The 18,541-nt window shown below is 43.2% G+C and overlaps 1 protein-coding gene across 1 annotated transcript; it reads right to left on the reverse strand.

Annotated features, from left to right (window-relative positions):
- Positions 1-4,069: 4,069 nt before the first annotated feature.
- On the reverse strand, positions 4,070-17,487 carry TMEM64 (transmembrane protein 64). Its single transcript, XM_032442596.1, is given in 6 exon segments — positions 4,070-6,640; positions 9,986-10,141; positions 15,676-16,535; positions 16,538-16,960; positions 16,963-17,267; positions 17,417-17,487. Coding segments are annotated over 6 exon segments (2,010 nt in total). The 3' UTR covers positions 4,070-6,445.
- Positions 17,488-18,541: the final 1,054 nt, after the last annotated feature.

Consider the following 18,541-nt stretch of genomic DNA (forward strand, 5'->3'; position numbering starts at 1 on the left):
GTGGTCAAGCACTGGAATGGACTGCCCAGGGAGGTGGTGGAGTCACTGACCCTGTGGGTGTTCAAGGAACGACTGGATGTTGTGTTGAGGGACATGGTTTAGTGGGAGCTATTGATAATAGGTGAACAGTTGGACTGGATGATCTTTTAGGTCTTTTCCAACCTTGGTGATTCTATGATACATGGCTACCTTTATTGCTATCAGAGTGGGTATTGTGGAGATAAGTAGAAAGTCTGTACTAAACATACTTGCCACTCATAAAGGGAAATTCCTGTTTCTGAGTTAATATTCAGTAATCTTTATGAGTCGGCATTTTCTGCATTTCAGTGCAATTTCAGACCTTCTTAAGATTAACTTGTTAATACATTCTTCTGTAAGAACTCCCTCTCTTTTTTCAGCTTGGTTTTTAACAAGCGAAAAATGTCTTTTTAAAAAAAAAAATACATTTAATCTATTCTCAGAGGAATGACTCATTGAAAAGGGGCGAATAACCTTGTCTAATTATAGCTGCCAGGATTTTACCTCCTGGTAAGCATACTAATACTCTTTCACTAATTGCAACGTTTCCCCTCCTCCTTTAAGTTTTCAATTCCAGACTTCAAATTGCTTCTTTATGGAAAGATTTTAAGAACTCATTACCACAAGGCTATTTTCCCCAGTGTGAATGCTGGGGGCTTTGGGGAACTCAGCTCTCTTCCTCCAGACTGTGCCATTTTCTCACCTCAAAGCTTGTTTGAAAGAAACAGTTCTACCACCATAACCACCTTCTCTAGGGATGCACCATTTGCAAGGAGAGGCATCTTTCATTAGGCTGACAGATGCAGCTGGAAAAAAGACAGACTCCTCAGCTTGAAGAATCCAGCTACACATCAAAAAAACGACCTGTACAAGTATTGAGTGTTCTGTTGGTTTGGCAGCAAACTCACTGGTAACCCTACAGCATCTGGTAAACTATTGCAGTGAGTTGTGAGGGTTTCCCTCTCAGCAAGGGGACAATAAATCAAGGGGACAATAAATCCAACTATCCCCAAACACCAAATAACTGCAGTCTCACCAAAACCAGTGCGACACAAACTCATCATTTTGCACCTGCACAAAACAAAGCAGTTCCACTGGTAAAGTACTACTTTCTGTGATGTTGGAGTTGCATGTGCATGTGTGAGTGTTGTTCCCATAGCCCTCAAACGTTAAAGCTCAATACAACATTAAGATGCCTGTAAGTTGATGATCCAATACAATTCACAGCACAAGCTGTATATGCACCCTCATGGCTACCACAGAACTATACCCCAGCAAGCTCCACAGAGGGAAAGCACACATACTTGGATTTACATCAGTGGGAGAATATAGAGGATCTTCATTTCCTGACAGAACAGAATGGAGTTTATGATTCCTGTGGAAAGTGGGTTGGAGATAGGTTGTGTGATTTGTGTGTTTTGTTTTGTTTTTAAGAGCAACCTCTGGCTTCTCCCTGTGTTTCTGGCTGGATGAAAAGGAAGCAGCAAGCTCAGAGCTTTCCCTCCGCCAGCTCCACAAAATTGAGCAACGCTTTAAAAAGGAAGCCAGGCAAATCACCTACTGTAGACATCTGCTAAGATATCAAAAGGGTAGCAACAAATGTTTCTCTGCCCTTCAGATGAGAACTATCCATTGCTGCTGGCTTGGGTTTTGCTAGCTGAGGTGCTAAGACAGATATTTGTATCAGAGGGACGCAGTCAGCAGCTCTCCAAAAGCCAACACGCTGAGGCCATCAAGCCGCTTTAGAGATGTTGTTTCCAGTAGCTGTGAAAGACATCTGAAAGTCATACTATGTCAAGGATCAAAACAATCCTCAGTATATTCTTATCACTGCCATTTCAGCACTACTTGCTTCCAGTTGTAATAAAAAAATAAATAAATAAATGAAATCCAACAAAACTCCCGCCCCTTTACCACTTGGGCATCTCATCTGCTGCTGAAGGAAACTGCTACTCCCTCAGAGAAATCAGAGTCGAAAAGAATTCATTAGTCTGCTCCCTCACCACCTACCGTTTCTCACATTTAATAGAGAACACTTGCAATCAAATTTCTAAGGCAGCGAACAAAAAACTTGCAGTTTTAGTTCACAGGCTTTCCCTTCCTTCCTCCCACCCACGGCCTTGAAGGGAGCAGCTACAGCTGACTGGGAACAGGGACCCAGCAGGCAGAGCGATGCAGCTTGCTGTATGCGGGCTCCCACTTGGGCCAGGTACCCTTGCATTCACATCACTTAGCACATCCAAGTTCACACCTCAGCTGATCTTGGGATGTTACTGGGACAAATTAAACTAGTCTAATTAGAGAAATATAACTGGAATGTCAAAGCAAAATACTAACTGGACTTGTCACTGTGGCCTGAAGATTCAGGCTTTAAAACCTCTTCACTCATTTATCCCGAGTCACACAAGCTTAACTGTGCCACATCTAAGCAAGATTCTCTTGTATCCCCCCCAAAAAATGACACCCAATATTCTTGTTCCAGGATCAGCATAATTCAAATCCTTTTTCTGCTCTTAACTCCTCTTATTTTTTTATTATAAAGCAGAAAAAAATCATGAACAAAAAATACCTGTCTCAGAAATCTACCCCACTAATTCTTCCAACGATGTATTTAAATAATTAGAATGGGAAAGATAGCTCGCTCACCACAGCTAATCTTCCCTGATCATTTTCCAAATTAATCAAGAGCCCAGACAACCAATTACACATTAGTCATATGTCCAGGAAGAAGGACTTAGCTTACAGTAGTGAATGCAATGCTTGATTAAAAACTAGTTTTAAATTTAGCAATAGATTAACTTAATGAAGGAGGAGAGGGACAGAAGGACCAAAACAGTTGTACTCAAGTTACTTCTACTTATCACTAGCAAATTAGCATAAATTAAAAATAAATTGATACAGCAGAATAGTACATGAGTGCTGATGTCCATGCAGAGAGATTGCATGCTGGGCCCATCTCACGTTTTCAAGCAGACCACTAGCCCTGTAGGGACAGCTGCCTTCTGCTGCAGCTATGTGCTATGCATCAGGGCTGGAATTTCCATTGGCTTCTACTCCGCACTCCATTTCCTGTTTTCTCCAGTTCAAGGCATCTTAATGTGTGGACGGGTCTGGTACCAATCTTGAATTTACTATGAGGCAGCCTGGCACAGAGCTACTGCAGCTGTTGCCTCCTGTCATTAAGAATGACCTCAAAGCAAGTGAGAGTTTCATCTCCACCATTACATCCTAGGTTATTTACAAGGCTGTGAACTATTCCCAAAACCTTGGTCACTCAAAATCCAAAACTCACACAGAAACTGAACACAGAGCGATGTCTGGTACTACCACACAGTGGAAAAGTGCAGTCTTAACCATTCCTCAGACTTGACCTTGCAATGCTGGCCGCAGTTATGCAGAAAACAACATAAAAACAGCACATAAAGCCCTTGGGCAGAAAGATCTTTTTCCTTACAGACAGTTAGTATGTTAGATCTGGGGATTGTTGTTACACAGCTGCACTTCCCACAGTAAAGAAGAAGCAGTGCCACATAGCTGAGATTCCCTCTTTTACATGACCTGCAATTTAGATGTGTTTCGTGCACAGAAAGCAGTAATCTCTCCACCACCGCAGCTACAAAAGCACGCATGAATGCGACTTGTTACGTATTATTTATACCATTCATACCATTTTTAATTGTAGGAAGACTATCTTAAAAAAAAAAATAAAACCATCACTTTTACATTTAAACGTATCAATCTTTTGGTTAATTGGCACATTTCTCACAGGCACGTGTATGCTCTTATTCTTCCTTTGCAGAAAGGCAGCTGCAGACCTCCAAAGAGACCTCCAAACTCCGAAGTATTTAACAGAATTAAGCGAGCAGTTGTTGTTTTATAGAAAATGTGTTTCCCTTGTCAGTAACTCACAGATCGTGAAATCCATTCTGAAGTCTTAACTTGTTACTTCTCCAAGGCAGGCAGGTATCTTTGTGCATGTGTATAAAGACGGCACCTCATTGGATTTTCTTCCCAACTGCCGCTCTGTAGCAACCTGAACATTTAATACGTATTCCTTTAAAGAAATTTGAGTGAATTTATTGTATAAAATTATGGTTGGCATGGTACAGAAAAGTTCCTTTTAATGCACAGTTCCCATTAACTTATACACAAATTTTACAAGTATCAAGCAAAATGCAAAAAGGTTTAAGAACTATTTCCGTACTACAAAAGAGTTCACATAGTGAAGTTACTCTGGTTACAAAGTATCATGGAAATAAAAGCACTTCAAAATACATATCTGGGAAATGTTCTTCAGTCATCAACACAACCTTAAGTTAGTTAAAAAAGAAACAAGAAACAAAACAAGAAGAAATAACCTCTTGAGATCTCTACTGTTGATTTAGCAAGATGGAGCAAAGTTTGGAACATTTATTCAAGGATCGCTCTGTTTCAAGAAATAAAACAACATTTTACATGTTTAGATAAGGAAGGGCTCAATCATACCGCGATGACAAATAACGCCATCAAAAAGTTATCTGGCTCTCTTGTTTTCACACAGGAGCTGTCAGAGGCAGAGATGTGTAAATGAACACTTCCAGGTAGACGCAGATTGCCTTTAAAAAGAACAACAAACGAAATAAAAATGATTAAGAGGAGACAATCTGAATTTTGTTATCTAACTAGATCGGTTCCTTAGGTCACAAGACCCTTGAACAGCCGTCTGCAAAGGAAACGCATTTGAAGAGCAAAACTGAATTTCACTACCAAGGACTGCTTAGCTGTCAAGTTAAAATACATCCTCGCAGTAAGACTGCCAGACACTACCAAATCTCTGCTTCCCAACTACCTTGAAGACTCGTTGCTCTCCTGCTATTCACCACAAGACAAGAATGCTCGGACCCTACAAACAGCCTTACAAAAAGGAGGCACAGTTGTGTTCTGTTAGAAAATAACACAGTCTTAAGACTGAAAGCATCCTATAAATCTTACACAAAATAAATACAAAATAAGCAATACATTGCATTGTTTTTGTATCAGATGACTTGTGGGTGTTTGAGCAATTGAACGTTGGCATGTGAATCTACAGGAAACACACATACAAGATGACACCTTCAGGCGCTGTTGCTTTCCTTTTACCTGCACAAACACACACGCACACACAAAATACTATCAGGTTATCTATAGTCTGTTCAAATGCAGTGAAAAAACAGTCCATAGCATATGTAAAAGGAGCGTTATCCAATACAGTGTTGTCTTGCAAAAATGGAGTCAGAATTCCTGAGCCTCAGAGACATTACTAGATTATTTATTTTTCCAAAGAAAACCCCTAGTTTTCATTTCTTCACTCTGATGAAATTTATAATAGATTGCATCTTAAAAAAATGTAAAACTTGTAGAAAAAAAACAAACATATCAACTGATTTTTAAAGCTTTTTAAAGGGAGAGAGGGATTCACTTACAAAATAAAGGCCACCTTCATCTAAGATTAGTCTGCGAGTATCTCATTTTGTGTCTGAGGGAGATTTAGCTCCCTGGTCTGGAAGCCTTATTATATGCAGGCATGTGAGCTGAAAAACGCCATTCCAATCAAACTATTTATAAATAGGATTAACATGGAACAGCCCTTTGTTGTTACAATCACCAAGGTGGTAAAACCAATGCAACAGTTAGTTAATTCTTGAAGTTTCCTTCCAACAGAAGCTCCTCACTGCAATCTATTATAACATCTGCACTTCCCCTTTTACTTTGCATATTACACAGTGTAACTTAAAATGTTATTTAAGAGCACTTCAGTCCCACCATGTAGGATTTAAACTTGTGTGACTACATATGCATGGCTCTGCAACATTTCCAATGACTTACAAAAATACATTCAACCGAAACTTTATATAGGGTTCTCTCCCCACCCTCAACCCCTGAAATCAAAAGTGATGGATAAGCCAAATGGTCCCACCGTTACCAAAATAATACACTCCAAGGTCTGGAAGCAAAAGCACATTCAAGAATACTGTACATTGAACTGCGTACTTTCTCATTCATCTTTATCAGTAATAAAGTTCTACTGCATATAATTATTCAGCCTTATAAATAATGCTAAGCAGAAAAATATTTACCTCTGTGCTACTTTTCTCAGTTTATAGAAGCATTTTTCTGTTTACAGGAGCAAAGAAAAAAAAAACTAAAGTGCAGACTACAGGCCATGATAGGCATAATAAATGACCAAAGGTGCGGCCAAACTTGCATTTACATCTCAAGTTACTTCACCGTGTTACTTTTCTTGCTAGAAGTCACCCCGTGTGCAATTCAAGAGCTGGTCAGTTGGTTTGTGCCATAGTACAACCTGTAACCATTTGAAATATTCTTTTAAAAGCTAGTTGAATTGTCCATAGACATTTCTAGGCAATAGCTTAGGTTCACAAAAACCTTATTTTATTAATACTTGAAATCACACAATATTGACACCTCCCCCAGAGAACGCTACTGTCCTTTTGTTGCAGTATGTCGTTGAACCGCTGATGCTCGGCTGGCAGTCTTTAACAAGAGATGTCTTCATCTCCATCTCACACGCTACAATAGCTGCATTCAGTTCCACTTGAGCTCGATGAACAACATAAAACATAAGTCCTATGCTTATAACAATCTGCAAATAAAACAAAGGAGTGATGTAGGCCATATCAATGGTAAGCATGAATACAAAGCAACTGTTTTTAACGAAACAGAAAGTGTAAAGATTCATGGAAGCATCTACTGACTTAATGCTTCAAAGGCAATATACTGAAAAGGGAAATAACTAACCAACAAGTCAATACATACTGCTACTACCATACCAACACAAATACACTGTATAGAACTTAAGTATTCATTTGAATTAAAAATGCTGTTTGTTTCTCCCACTGTCATTCGCATACTTGTTAGAAAGCAAACGCTTTGCTGTAACTCTTAGCAAAAAATAACTCCACATAGAAATGGATTGATGGCAATGGAAACCACAAGAGCTGTTTCCATGTACCTAGAGAATAACAGGTTAACAATTGAATGGTTATTAGCAATTTGCCAAACAGCAGAGGTAGAATGATGTAGAAAAAAGGAAATAAAACCTCTTGTCTTTCCCCTGCTAACAGGGAAGATAGAAGAAAGCAGCAGTGCTGTTGTGCTTCTCAGAGGTCAGGACAGAAGAGGGCAGAAGCAGTTTCTGAGCAACTTACAGCAGCTTGTACTTGGTTTCCGGAGGATGGCTCTGAGGATGCTTGTTATTTTCTTAAGGAGGAAATACTATCTAAAAGTAGGACTTCAGTTTATAGCTTTTTGCTCTGAACTCTATTACTAAGAATTTTTAGTTTCGCCATTAAAATTAACAAGAATAAACTGGGACACATTTTGCTTAGAAGTTACATGTTCAAGGACATTAGCATGGACTACATTCCCCAGAGGCAGCTTTTGGTTTCAATAAAACATTGGTTACTGTTTTCAGCACAGACCCTCCTTAAAAAAAAATCTTCAAAGAAAATAGAGCTGTCTCATAATTGTGACCCCTCTAAAAGAAGTAAATTATTTTGCCTTTTTAAAAAATGTTTTAGGAACCCAACTGGAACCAGCAACAAGTACAGTCACAGTATCATTACAATGGGAAAGCAAATGGGAGATCTATAGCTCAACCTGCTGCTCAAAATGAGGTTAGCTGCCAGATCAGACCATGCTGCTCAGGACTTCTATAAAATCAGGTCTTGAAAACATCCAAGACTGTAGACTTCACCACGCCTCTGGGCAGCTGGTTCCACTGCCTGTGATAAAAGCTATTTGTTAAAGGACTCAAAAGGCTGCTGATGTAAGAGTCAAATATACACTTGCAGACATCATGTTCTGAGTATACAGGAAAAATCCCATTCTAAAAGCTTACCCAAATATTTAAACTTGACAGGTGTGAGAAATATTACTACCAGTAGGCTCAGGTTCCCTAGACAAATAGACAAATCATTTAAAAATATATACATGTTGGCAACCATGAAGTATGATTAATTTTTACAGCTGTTTACTAAATCAAAATCCCATCAAAGCCACACAGCAAAGCTGTGAGAGAAACTGGGAGAACATAAGTGATTCCTCCACTAATGGACTTAGTCAGCTCTTATGTACTGCTGTCAAGGTGGCGAGCACATCCATTTAGACATTCGGCCCTTTCAGCTGGTGCTTACCTGACCAACATTTAACACTACAGTGTCATTTTAAGAAATCTTAATGGGGAGATAAAAAAAGAAGAAAAAAAGAATAAAGATCACTAAAAGCTACTAACCCCGCTGTTCCCTTGAATTGCCTGTAATTGGGCAGAACAAAGCCCAGTTCTTTGCTTTAGCTCTCACACTGCTACTTTGCTGTCTCTAATTTCACAAATCTCTCAATTTCCTGCTGAAATAAACCTGCAAAACCATTCCGCTCTGTGGTTTTCTATGCCACCTCTGCTGACATACAGTTACCAGCGATGGAGCATCAAGGTTTAGTGGGCAATAGTGGTGGTACGTTGACAGCTGGACTACACAATTCTAAAGGTTTTTTTGAACCTTAATGATTCTATGATTCTAACACACAAAATAACTTTTCACAACTAAAATATAAATTGATCAAGTAACACTGATTTTCAACCGGAACTACTGAGGTTACTTCACAATCACAAAGGCATTCTAATGCTCAAGACTTTGTGATTAAACCTTTTAATTACATGTTCTGTTTAAGAACAGTCAAGTTACAGGAGGGTGATGGGTTAAAAAGAGTTAGTCTTGTATATCAGTGTTGATAAACATCAGCTTAATCATAAACACCGAGGAAGATAAATTACAGCAGAATGAACTAGAAGTCAGCAAACGATGTCAACTGCTGGTCAAACACAGCGTGGAAGTGACAACAGCATCAGATGAGGTTTTAATATATAATCTTGTTCTGATATATTCTTCACCTTTATGCTTACAACGGTCTTTGGCTTAAGGCTTGTCCCCAGGATTTACTGACTAATTATTTCATCAGGAAAGCTCATGAAAAGGTACCAGACAGGTCTCACAAATTTATTTCCTTGCAAAAATAGGATATTTTGATTTAGGTATTAGTAATGTCGTATTTCTACAGCACCTAAAGACCTAGCGTAATTGTGAGCGCTCAATGTCAACAGTGAAAATGGCACAGGCTCTGGGTTTAAGAACCCAAAGCACACCGCTTTACAGCTGGGAGGCCATTTTCCTCAGTGTAAGGTTGCTTTAACAAGTCTAAAATTCAGCGACAGATCACTACAAAGAGTAACAGGACAGAACTCAGAAAGCACCAAGTTCTGTTTTGTATCATGTGAGGTATGAGAGAATTAAATACTTTTAACAGAAGAAAACAAAAGCAAAGCAGAACAGTACATCAGAAACTCATTTGTCTGGGTTATCAATTAGTCAGTACATACCAGTCTGTGAAAAATTATTATAATCGGCTTTACACAACCTACTGAAAATACCAACATTATAAATCAAACATCTCTAAATCCCCTGCTACTCGGCCACGCTTGCTTTGCTCTCAGTCTTCAAGAGGTTGGCTGCCTCAGACAAGGGAGTCATTATGTCTCCAGGTGACAGCTCTTAACACTTGAACAAGCATTCCTCCAAACCTGTACAGCTCACCTCTTTTAGGCTGGAAATGATACAATCTAAAGAAGAACCTGCAAAGTTAAATCTCTGCACGCCTCATACATGTTTCCAGGAGCACACAATCTCCAAAGATTCAATTACTTGAAGGGGTGATGCTATAGGAGTGAAGCTTCCCAACTATCTCCAGAAGCAAAATTCTACTTCAAATCTCACTGGTACAGAAGATGAGCAAAAAACTGAAGAGATAAAAATATGCACGGAAACAGAAGACTGTATCCAAGAGTCACTGCTTACCAAAACAGACATAAAGAAAGTCATAATAGTGGCATTCCTAATAATCAAAGTTTATGAAAACTATTGTTTTAACATACCTGTAAACTGAATATAAAATAGCCACTAACACTTTGTTCTGCGATCACATCCTCCATGGTGCGCAAGGTAGTTCCCAAGTATGAGTTCAGGAGCTGAGTAGGAAGCAGCCCAACTGAAGAAGCCATCAGGTAGTTGGGCAGCGATAGATCTGTAACCTAAGTTAAAAAGAAACGTGTAAGAAACCATATGACATGACAATACAACCCATGTGCACAGCCAACTACACTGCCTCCCCCAGAAACATCTATGTCAGAAAATAAAACAATTTGTTTCTTCACTTTAACTTCGCACTGCTAGTGAATCTACAGCGATAAAACAGTATGTGACTAGTTTTCATATTTTCTTTTTAAATTGACTGTATTTTATTTTACTTCATCTTAAATTGTACAGCATCTCTGTGCAAGTCTTTAACTAAGGATGTAATCACACTGTTCATTTAAAGTATTTACTTCCTCATGGTGAACAGAGCCCTGCAATCCATGAGAAGACAGTCCTTTATCAAATGTCTAAAAAACTGGTACAAATATAGCCTTTACTTTGGGTTTTACACATTCTAAAGCAAAAGGTAATTGTTCAAAATTTTGCTGTATTAAATATGACCTAAGTAAAAAGAATGGCAGCATGGCAGGACAGGCAGATATGATTTGCCTCCACAAAATGAAGAGCATCTCCATCAGCTCATCCACCCAAATCAGCAGACTACAACACGGGAAACTTGTACGGAACTGAATATGAGCATCAGTGCGTTGGAAATCATGGTAGCAGTGTTAGAATACTGCATAGTTTGCACATAGTTCATGGGTCCCATGAACGCTCACACAAGAAGAGAAAGAATGCCACAGGCAAGTTTGTCAAGACCTACTGGACCAATATGAGGCTGAAAGTGACAGTTTCCTGGATCACATCATTAATGGTAATGAGACACACTGTCACCACTTTGAGCCTGAGTCAAAACGACAGTCCAAGGAGTGGTGACATGTGAATTCCCCATCTAAGAAAAAGTTCAAGATGCAGCTTTCAGTGGGTGAAGTGATGTGCACTGTCTTTTGGGATAGGAAAGTGGTGATCCTTCTGGATTTCCTGGAACCCAGAAAAACCATCAAATCTGATAACTACATCATGACATTTGACTTAGCTGAAAGCTCAAACTTCCAGAGTTAGGTCAGATGAGGAGACAACCTTTCTAGTGTAGCACAGTAACACAGACCTCATACCAGTCTGAACACCATGGAACACTTTGCCCATCTCAGCTGGGCTGTCTTACCACACTCATCATATAGTCCAGATTTGGCACCTTCTGACTTCCACCTGTTTGGGCTGATTAAAGATAAACTACATGGACAACCTTTTCCAAGCAACAACACCATCGCAGCAGCTGTGAAACAGTGGGTCACCTCTGCTGGCATAGATTTTTATGAGTGCAGCATGTAAGCTCTTGTTCATCTCTGGCAAAAATGGTGGTGATGAAAAATAGTGACCTTTAGCTGGGAATTTCCTTTATCAGACACTGTTATTGTGCTCTTGTATCTGTTGTAGTTTCCATGAAAATAAAAAGGAGCCATTACTTTCAGAGCAACCAATGTAGACAGGCATCATGAAGCTTCTCGGCCAAAGATACCTGATTTCAAACTTGATTAGTGAACAAAATAATACACACAACTACAGCTTTTCTTCATCTTTCCTGTGGCGAGTAGGACTAGGGAAGTCATCCTGCCCCTGTACTCGGCATTGGTGAGGCTTCAGCCCGAGTACTGTGTTCAGTTTTGGGAACCTCAGTACAAAAACGACATGGAGGTACTGGAGCAGGTCCAGAGAAGGCAACGAGGCTTGTGAAGGGCTTGGAGAATCTGCCCTATGAGAAGAGGCTGAGGGAGCTGGGGCTGTTTAGCCTGGGGAAAAGGAGGTTGAGAGGAGACCTTATCGCCCTCTTCCAGTACCTGAAAGGTGCTTACAGTGAGAGTGGGGCAGGTCTCTTCTCACTAGTGACAAGTGACAGGATGAGGGGAAATGGCCTCAAGTTGCGCTAGGGCAAGTTCAGGTTGGATATTAGGAAGAACTTCTTTACAGAAAGGGTAGTTAGGTACTGGAATAGGCTCCACAGGGAGGTGGTTGAATCACCATCCCTGGGTGTGTTTAAGAGCCGTTTGGATGTGGTGCTCTGGGATATGATTTAGTGTAGGGTGTTTAGAGTTAGGGTACTGGTTAGGCTGCAGTTGGACTTGATGATCTTCAAGGTCTTTTTCAACCTGGGTGATTCTATGATTGTATGAAAAAAAAAGATGAAGAATTCTTCAATATATTTTTCTCTCTTTTCCAAGAGATTTCTGTTCATAGTCAGTATGGGGACAGTTTACACTGTACAGTTTACACAGCTAACTCAGTACAGCAGCCACTGAAAAATTTTAGATTCAATACCCAAGAGTTCAAAAGATCTTTATGCGAGAAAATAAAATCAGAAGGAAACAACGGATTAAAAATAAAATGACTATGAAAATGGTTTGATACATTTTCTAGACAATTCAGTTGATCACATAATAATAAAACAAGTACTAATTAAGAACGGCTCCTAACACAGGGAGACTACAAGATTACTGACCTTGAAAGCTTTGCACAATGCTGAAGACAAAAGAATAGGAGCAAAGTTTCTCACTTCATCATACTACTCTTAAAATAAACTATGGTTACTGTGAGAGTCACACCGTCAGGTTCTTGCAGCTCTAAGCAATATCAGTGGCAAGTTTTTTGGGAAAAGGAAGAGCAATGGAAGAGGAAAATGCAATGAAGCATCAAGAGTAATTCACTAGAATAAGATCCAGTAAGATTCCAATCTTCACTCTGCAAATTACAGCTCCCATGGACTTAAAAAATACAGCAGTAACACAAGGAATAGATTTCTTGCTCCATGCAAGTTTAACATAGATTTCTTATGAAAAAGCACTACAGTCATGTCAGAACTTCATATTTGACTGATACTTTTCAAAAGATTTGTCTTAAAAAAGAAAAATAAATAGTAATTTGGGCCATGTAATAAGGATGCACGACTGAAGCTTTCCTTATTGCCAAGGGAATGAAGGAACTGCTATTAAAAGTCTCTGAAATGCTAGCACTGAGACAAGATTTCCTAAGTAGGACACTGACATTAAATCTAATGGAACTGGGAAACTTCCAAAAACCATTTTAACACTCCAAGGCACCTCTTTCATTTCTGAGTATATATTAAAGACACTCTAGCAGCAGAGGCACACATTTGCAACTCTGGATTTGTCCTAAAGCAACCAGGCCACAAAAAGAGACCGCTTCCAAATGAAGGATGGACCACCAATGCATGTGCTGGATGGTGCCTTTCGCATTCCACTAAGATGAAAGCTAAGAAGAGGAAAGCAAGACTTTATTTGTGGGTTTTTGACCTACACTGGTAACCCTTTCCCCAAAAGGGGCAGAAAACAGATGGTGTCCATTGCTAAGTAACCTGACAAATTTTTCAGTAAAACTTACAGCTTACTTTATCTTTCCTCTTGTAAAACTCCACCTGTCTAACTGTGGTCTGTGCCGCGAAACTGAGACTAATAGGACTCTGTATCTAAGGAGAGCTCATGTCAGTAAAAATAACAGTGACATCCCAAAGCAAGAGTGGATATGACTGTGTAACAGGCCACAGCAATATATAAAACTACGAACTAACCACTGTACTAACAGGAGCATTAGCTAGAAACTCTCCCACTGAGCTTTGGACAGGCTTTGTCTGATAAAACTTTGGTGCATTCTTTGCAGCTGACCCCTTTGGTTCATTTCTGTCAAAAAAGACAGTTTATGCCAGGATGCTGTTTGGGGTCACATGCCTTTGGGGGCTTCTCTCCCCTGAATTTATGAATCTACGTATTTCAGATCAGGTAGGTTCCAATGTCTATCAATTTCCCTCCAAAGAAAGCAAGCAGCTTGCACATGGTTGCAGAGCACACAGCACTTCTGAAAGTCTCACTTCACTGAGAAGTATTCCAGAAATATTTCACTTATTTCTGAAACCAGAGACACTACAATTTCTAGTATGCTCGTATCCTCCACACAATAGCCCTCTCAGAATGGAAGAAGTAAGTTAGGAATTCTGATCTAGGCTACACCAGGCACTGCAGATAATCAGACTGCACAAACCTAGCACTAGAGACCCATTAGCTGGATGAGGTGATAACCTGCACGCTGTGCCTCCTTACAGACCTACCTTCAAAACGTTCAGAGCTGCAAAGGGGAGAGGGCTGAACAAACACTTCAGTCGGGGCTATCAGCATGCCCTGGCCATGCTGGCGGCATACTAGAGGACCAACAAATATGTGAAATCCACTTAAAAAACATACAAGCACTCTTTCATCTTACAGGTCTCTAAGTCTTCCAGAAAGCCATGTGAATGCATAACTCTACTGTTCCCAATACTCTGCTTTCACAAACAGTTGGAGAATGGACTTAAGAAGGAAGATGGTGACTGGCTGGTAAGAAACGAACAAGTTCCTGTTTCTTAAGAAGAAATTTTGTTCTTAATGCAGTTTGGAAATACACGATCCTGTCACTACTCAAATGCCAGAACACTCCCTTCCTTCCTTCCCTCTCCACATTCCCCAGCAATTCCCAAAATGCACATCATGGAACAAGGGCTTGGAGAAACTCTCTCACCTCAAGGCTACCATCCCTCATCCCTATACATCAACTGTCACTTCCTACATTCCCTTTCATTTTATCTTCAGTTTACTTATGAGCACGCACAAACAAAACAAGCATAAGCCAGACTGATGGAAAATTAAAGATGTTTACATTTTCTCAAGACTTCAGTTTACTGTTTTTTACTATTAAGAACAAATCATTTCAAAATCACTGCATAAGCTCTGAACACAGGAAATGGATGGTTAGGACACCCCAAATCCCCCTGCATTGGAAGATTTAACTTTAAAATAAGTCAGGCTTCAAGAAATCAGCACAGCTCAGTCTGCACTGACAAAACTCTGAATTCCACGCTCAGCTGGAACTTCACTCTCTGTGAGAAACAGTTTGGAATTGCTAGACTTGATGCAACATCCTTATGTTTTTTGTATGGTAGTAATTCATATTACATGTCCTTGATTAAAAACTGAGCATCGTGTTTTAGTTGACTGTGCTGTAATGTAAGAAATCACAATCATCAGCATGAGCTCAAAAAGGTGTACCTCATGTCCTTCCTTACTTTCTCCTTCAAGATGATTAAAAAAAAACAGTAATATTCTATCTCTAAAATAATAATCTATGTAGGTATATTTGTCTAGAAGTAGGAAAGAAAAACAGGTGTTCACCAGCTGAGCTTTCTTTTGGTGGTTAATCTTAATCTGCACCTGACTGCTCTGCCCAAATCACGTATGAGGACTTTGCCCACTGCCTTCTTTCCAGTACAAACATTTATACTAACTAGAATAGAGAGCAGCTTAGGCAAGGCTGCTCGAAAATACAACGAAAATACAACTTTTCCTCCCACTCTATTCGCTTCAAAAAACACAGGCACTGTAAAATCACTAAGCTCTTCCCAATGCATCTTTCTAACAGTCCTGAAAGTCCAAGAGCAGAGTAATGCCACTGAACAATGCGCCTCAGAACCTGCCTCGAGCAGGCGGCTGATTGATTCCCTGCCGCCTTAAGGAACCCAGAGCCACGGCTCCCCGCAGCCGGGACTCACCGCGAAGACGGCGTTCTGCAGACCGAAGGGGATGGGAGTCAGGCGAGCCAGGGCCACCACCTTGAGCCCGCTGCCGCCCTCCACCACTCGGACGACGGCGCTGAGCGTCGTGCTGCCCTGGATCCTGTCCAGCGCCCAGCGGGCCAACAGCCTCCGGCAGGCCACGTGCGCCACGAAGGTGCCGACCAGGACGCCCAGCACCATCAGCCCCATGCCCAGCACGAAGCCGTAGAGGTAACCGGCGGCCACGTTGAGCAGGATGTAGCCCCAGCCGCAGGGGAAGGACACGACGATGAAGCCCACGGTGAAGAGCAGCACGCCGGCCAGGCTGTCCAGGCTCTCCGCCCACAGGAGCAGGTCGCGCAGGTACTGGCGCACCAGGGCCAGCGAGGCGAAGCATAGGGCCGCCAGGACGCACACGCTGAGGCAGCTCTTGCACCAGCAGGTGCCCAGCAGGCAGCACGAGCAGCGCCAGCCTCGAGCCTCGGCCAGCCCGGGCCCGCCGCCGCCCGCCTCGGGCAGCGGGCACAGCAGCAGCTCGGCCGGCGGCAGCCCGCCCTGCTCCGCGTAGGGCCCCAGCAGCAGCCCGCCGGCCTCCGCCGACACGAAGCCGCCGGGGTCTCCGCCGCCTCCCGCCGCCGTGCCGGCCGCCCGGGACAGCCAACGGCCCAGCTCGTGCCGGGCGCCCTGCCTCACGGCCCGGGAGAGCAGCTGCAGCGCCGCGGCCCCCGCGCCCCACATCCCCCCGAGCCGCCCGGCCCCGTCGCTCCCCGCCTCCCCTCGCAGCGTGCGGGCAGGGGCGGCTTCTCCCTCATCGCCCCGCCATGGCCCGCTCCGGGCGGCGGAGCCCGGCCGAGCGCCGGGCGGGGGCGGGGAAGCGGCGGCGGGAGGGCGGGAAGGAGGGGGCTCAGCGGGCGGAGGGCCTCCCCCTCGGCTGCGGCGTTAGGCGGCGGCGCCGCGCTGCCCGGCCCGGCAGTCGCAGTCGCAGCGGCGGCCCTGGCGGAGCGCGGGTCCCGGCGGGCGGCAGCGGCGGCGGCAGCAGCAAGGGCGGAAGCGGGGCTCCATCTCCCGGCGCGCGGGGGCTCCCGCTCTGCTCCTGGAAGCGCCTGGCGGAGCGGCCGTGCCGATGTGGCAGCGCGGGCGCCGCTCGCAGCGGATGGGGGAGGAGGCTGCGCTCCGTCGGCGTCAGCTCCCGGCTCCGGTGCGGGGCTCGGAGCGGCACCGCGGCCCGCCCACGGCCCGCCCCGCTCCTCGGCGGGCGGGGTGCGCCTCAGCGGGGGCCGGGTAGTGCCTCCGCGGGGCGGCGCTGTATGGGACGGTACCGCACTGCCGGACCGTGCCGTTTCGCTGTCCGGTTCTCAGAGCCCCTCGTCGGGGGACAGCGCTGAACCGACGGGTAGTGAGCGACGGTGCTTGATACCGAGTGGCCGTCTGTCACCGGTGTGCGGGCTGAGGCAGCGCTGTCTGGACAGTCGACCCCAAACCCCAGTGGCTTGTTGGCACCTCGTCTTCCTGTGCTTGGATCCTGTTCCACACCCTGGTTTTTAGCATTTCCACAAGTGAGAGTAATCCCGGCCAGCCAGCACTTGGGGCTGAGGGGTGACAGTGAAGCCTCAACCTGGCACTATTGACCTGAAGTCTGGTCAGGGACGGGCTGTGCAGGTTACAGCCCCGGGCCTGGGCACTCAAGTGTGCTCAGCCACCAGACCCTGCTCGTAGAAAGCAGGGCAGCTTGATTCACCTGGCCAACTCATCCTGCACCCCTGAGCTCAGGCATGTTTTAGGACGATTTGTGCTTGAATTTTGAGCCATTGCTAGAAAGAATGGAAAGGCCTGAATAAGCAGCAAGGGGGGTGTTAGAAGCCTCGCTTCTTTTCACAGGTCTCTGTTGTCCTGGTGTTACTAATGATAGCAGCAGCACAATGTGGAAAAGGTTCTGTTTTCTTCGCAGCATTTAAAACTACAATATGCTCCCATGGAGTTTTATTCTTCTGCCTGGAAATTTACAAGCATATATACAATGAGAATATGTGGGAGTTGTACAGGTTAAAGGATGATTAAAATGATCTCAAAATGAAGAACACGTCTTGAAGAACGTACCACAGATGCTTTCACTTGCAAAGTATGCCACTAGAAATGCTGTAGCTTGCACAGTCCCACAAATCAGCCTAAGGAAGTGACAGCTGAGTGAAGCCATCCTGGCTTCAGGAAAGCTGCAGACAAATACCTACAGCATAATCAGTGTTGACTGTTTTTGTTTGTTTCTGTTATGTTGGCTGAAAGCAATCATTTGATTTTGTGTGAACTCTTTTACTCACAATGCAGACACAGTACATCCATAATAATAATGGCAAGAAAGCCCAGCATTCCTGCTGGTACAGGGTGGTGGGCCTGCTTACACATTCAGCAGGGCATTTATAGAATCATAGAATCATAGAATTACTCAGGCTGGAAAAGACCTTGAAGATCATCAAGTCCAACCGCAGCCTAACCATAGTACCATAACTCTAACAACCCTCCACTAAATCTTTTCCGTATGTACTACATCCAAATTGCTCTTAAACACACCCGGGGATGGCGATTCAACCACCTCCCTGGGGGGCCTATTCCAGTACCTAACTGCCCTTTCTGTAAAGAAGTTCTTCCTAATATCCAACCTAAACTTGCCCTGGCACAACTTGAGCAATTTCAGCAAATGATGAGCAGATGATAAGGTGCATATTAATTTCTGCTCTTATACTAAGAACACATATGTCTGACAGGTGGGTTCAGATTATGTGCAGTTCTGTTCGATATGCCTGCTTGCATGGACAGAGACAAAGCCTGAGTGGAGATATCAGTCACAGTTGTATGTTTTATGCTTCCC

This window comes from Coturnix japonica, chromosome 2 (genome assembly GCF_001577835.2).
Source record: "Coturnix japonica isolate 7356 chromosome 2, Coturnix japonica 2.1, whole genome shotgun sequence".
Lineage (NCBI taxonomy): Eukaryota > Metazoa > Chordata > Aves > Galliformes > Phasianidae > Coturnix > Coturnix japonica.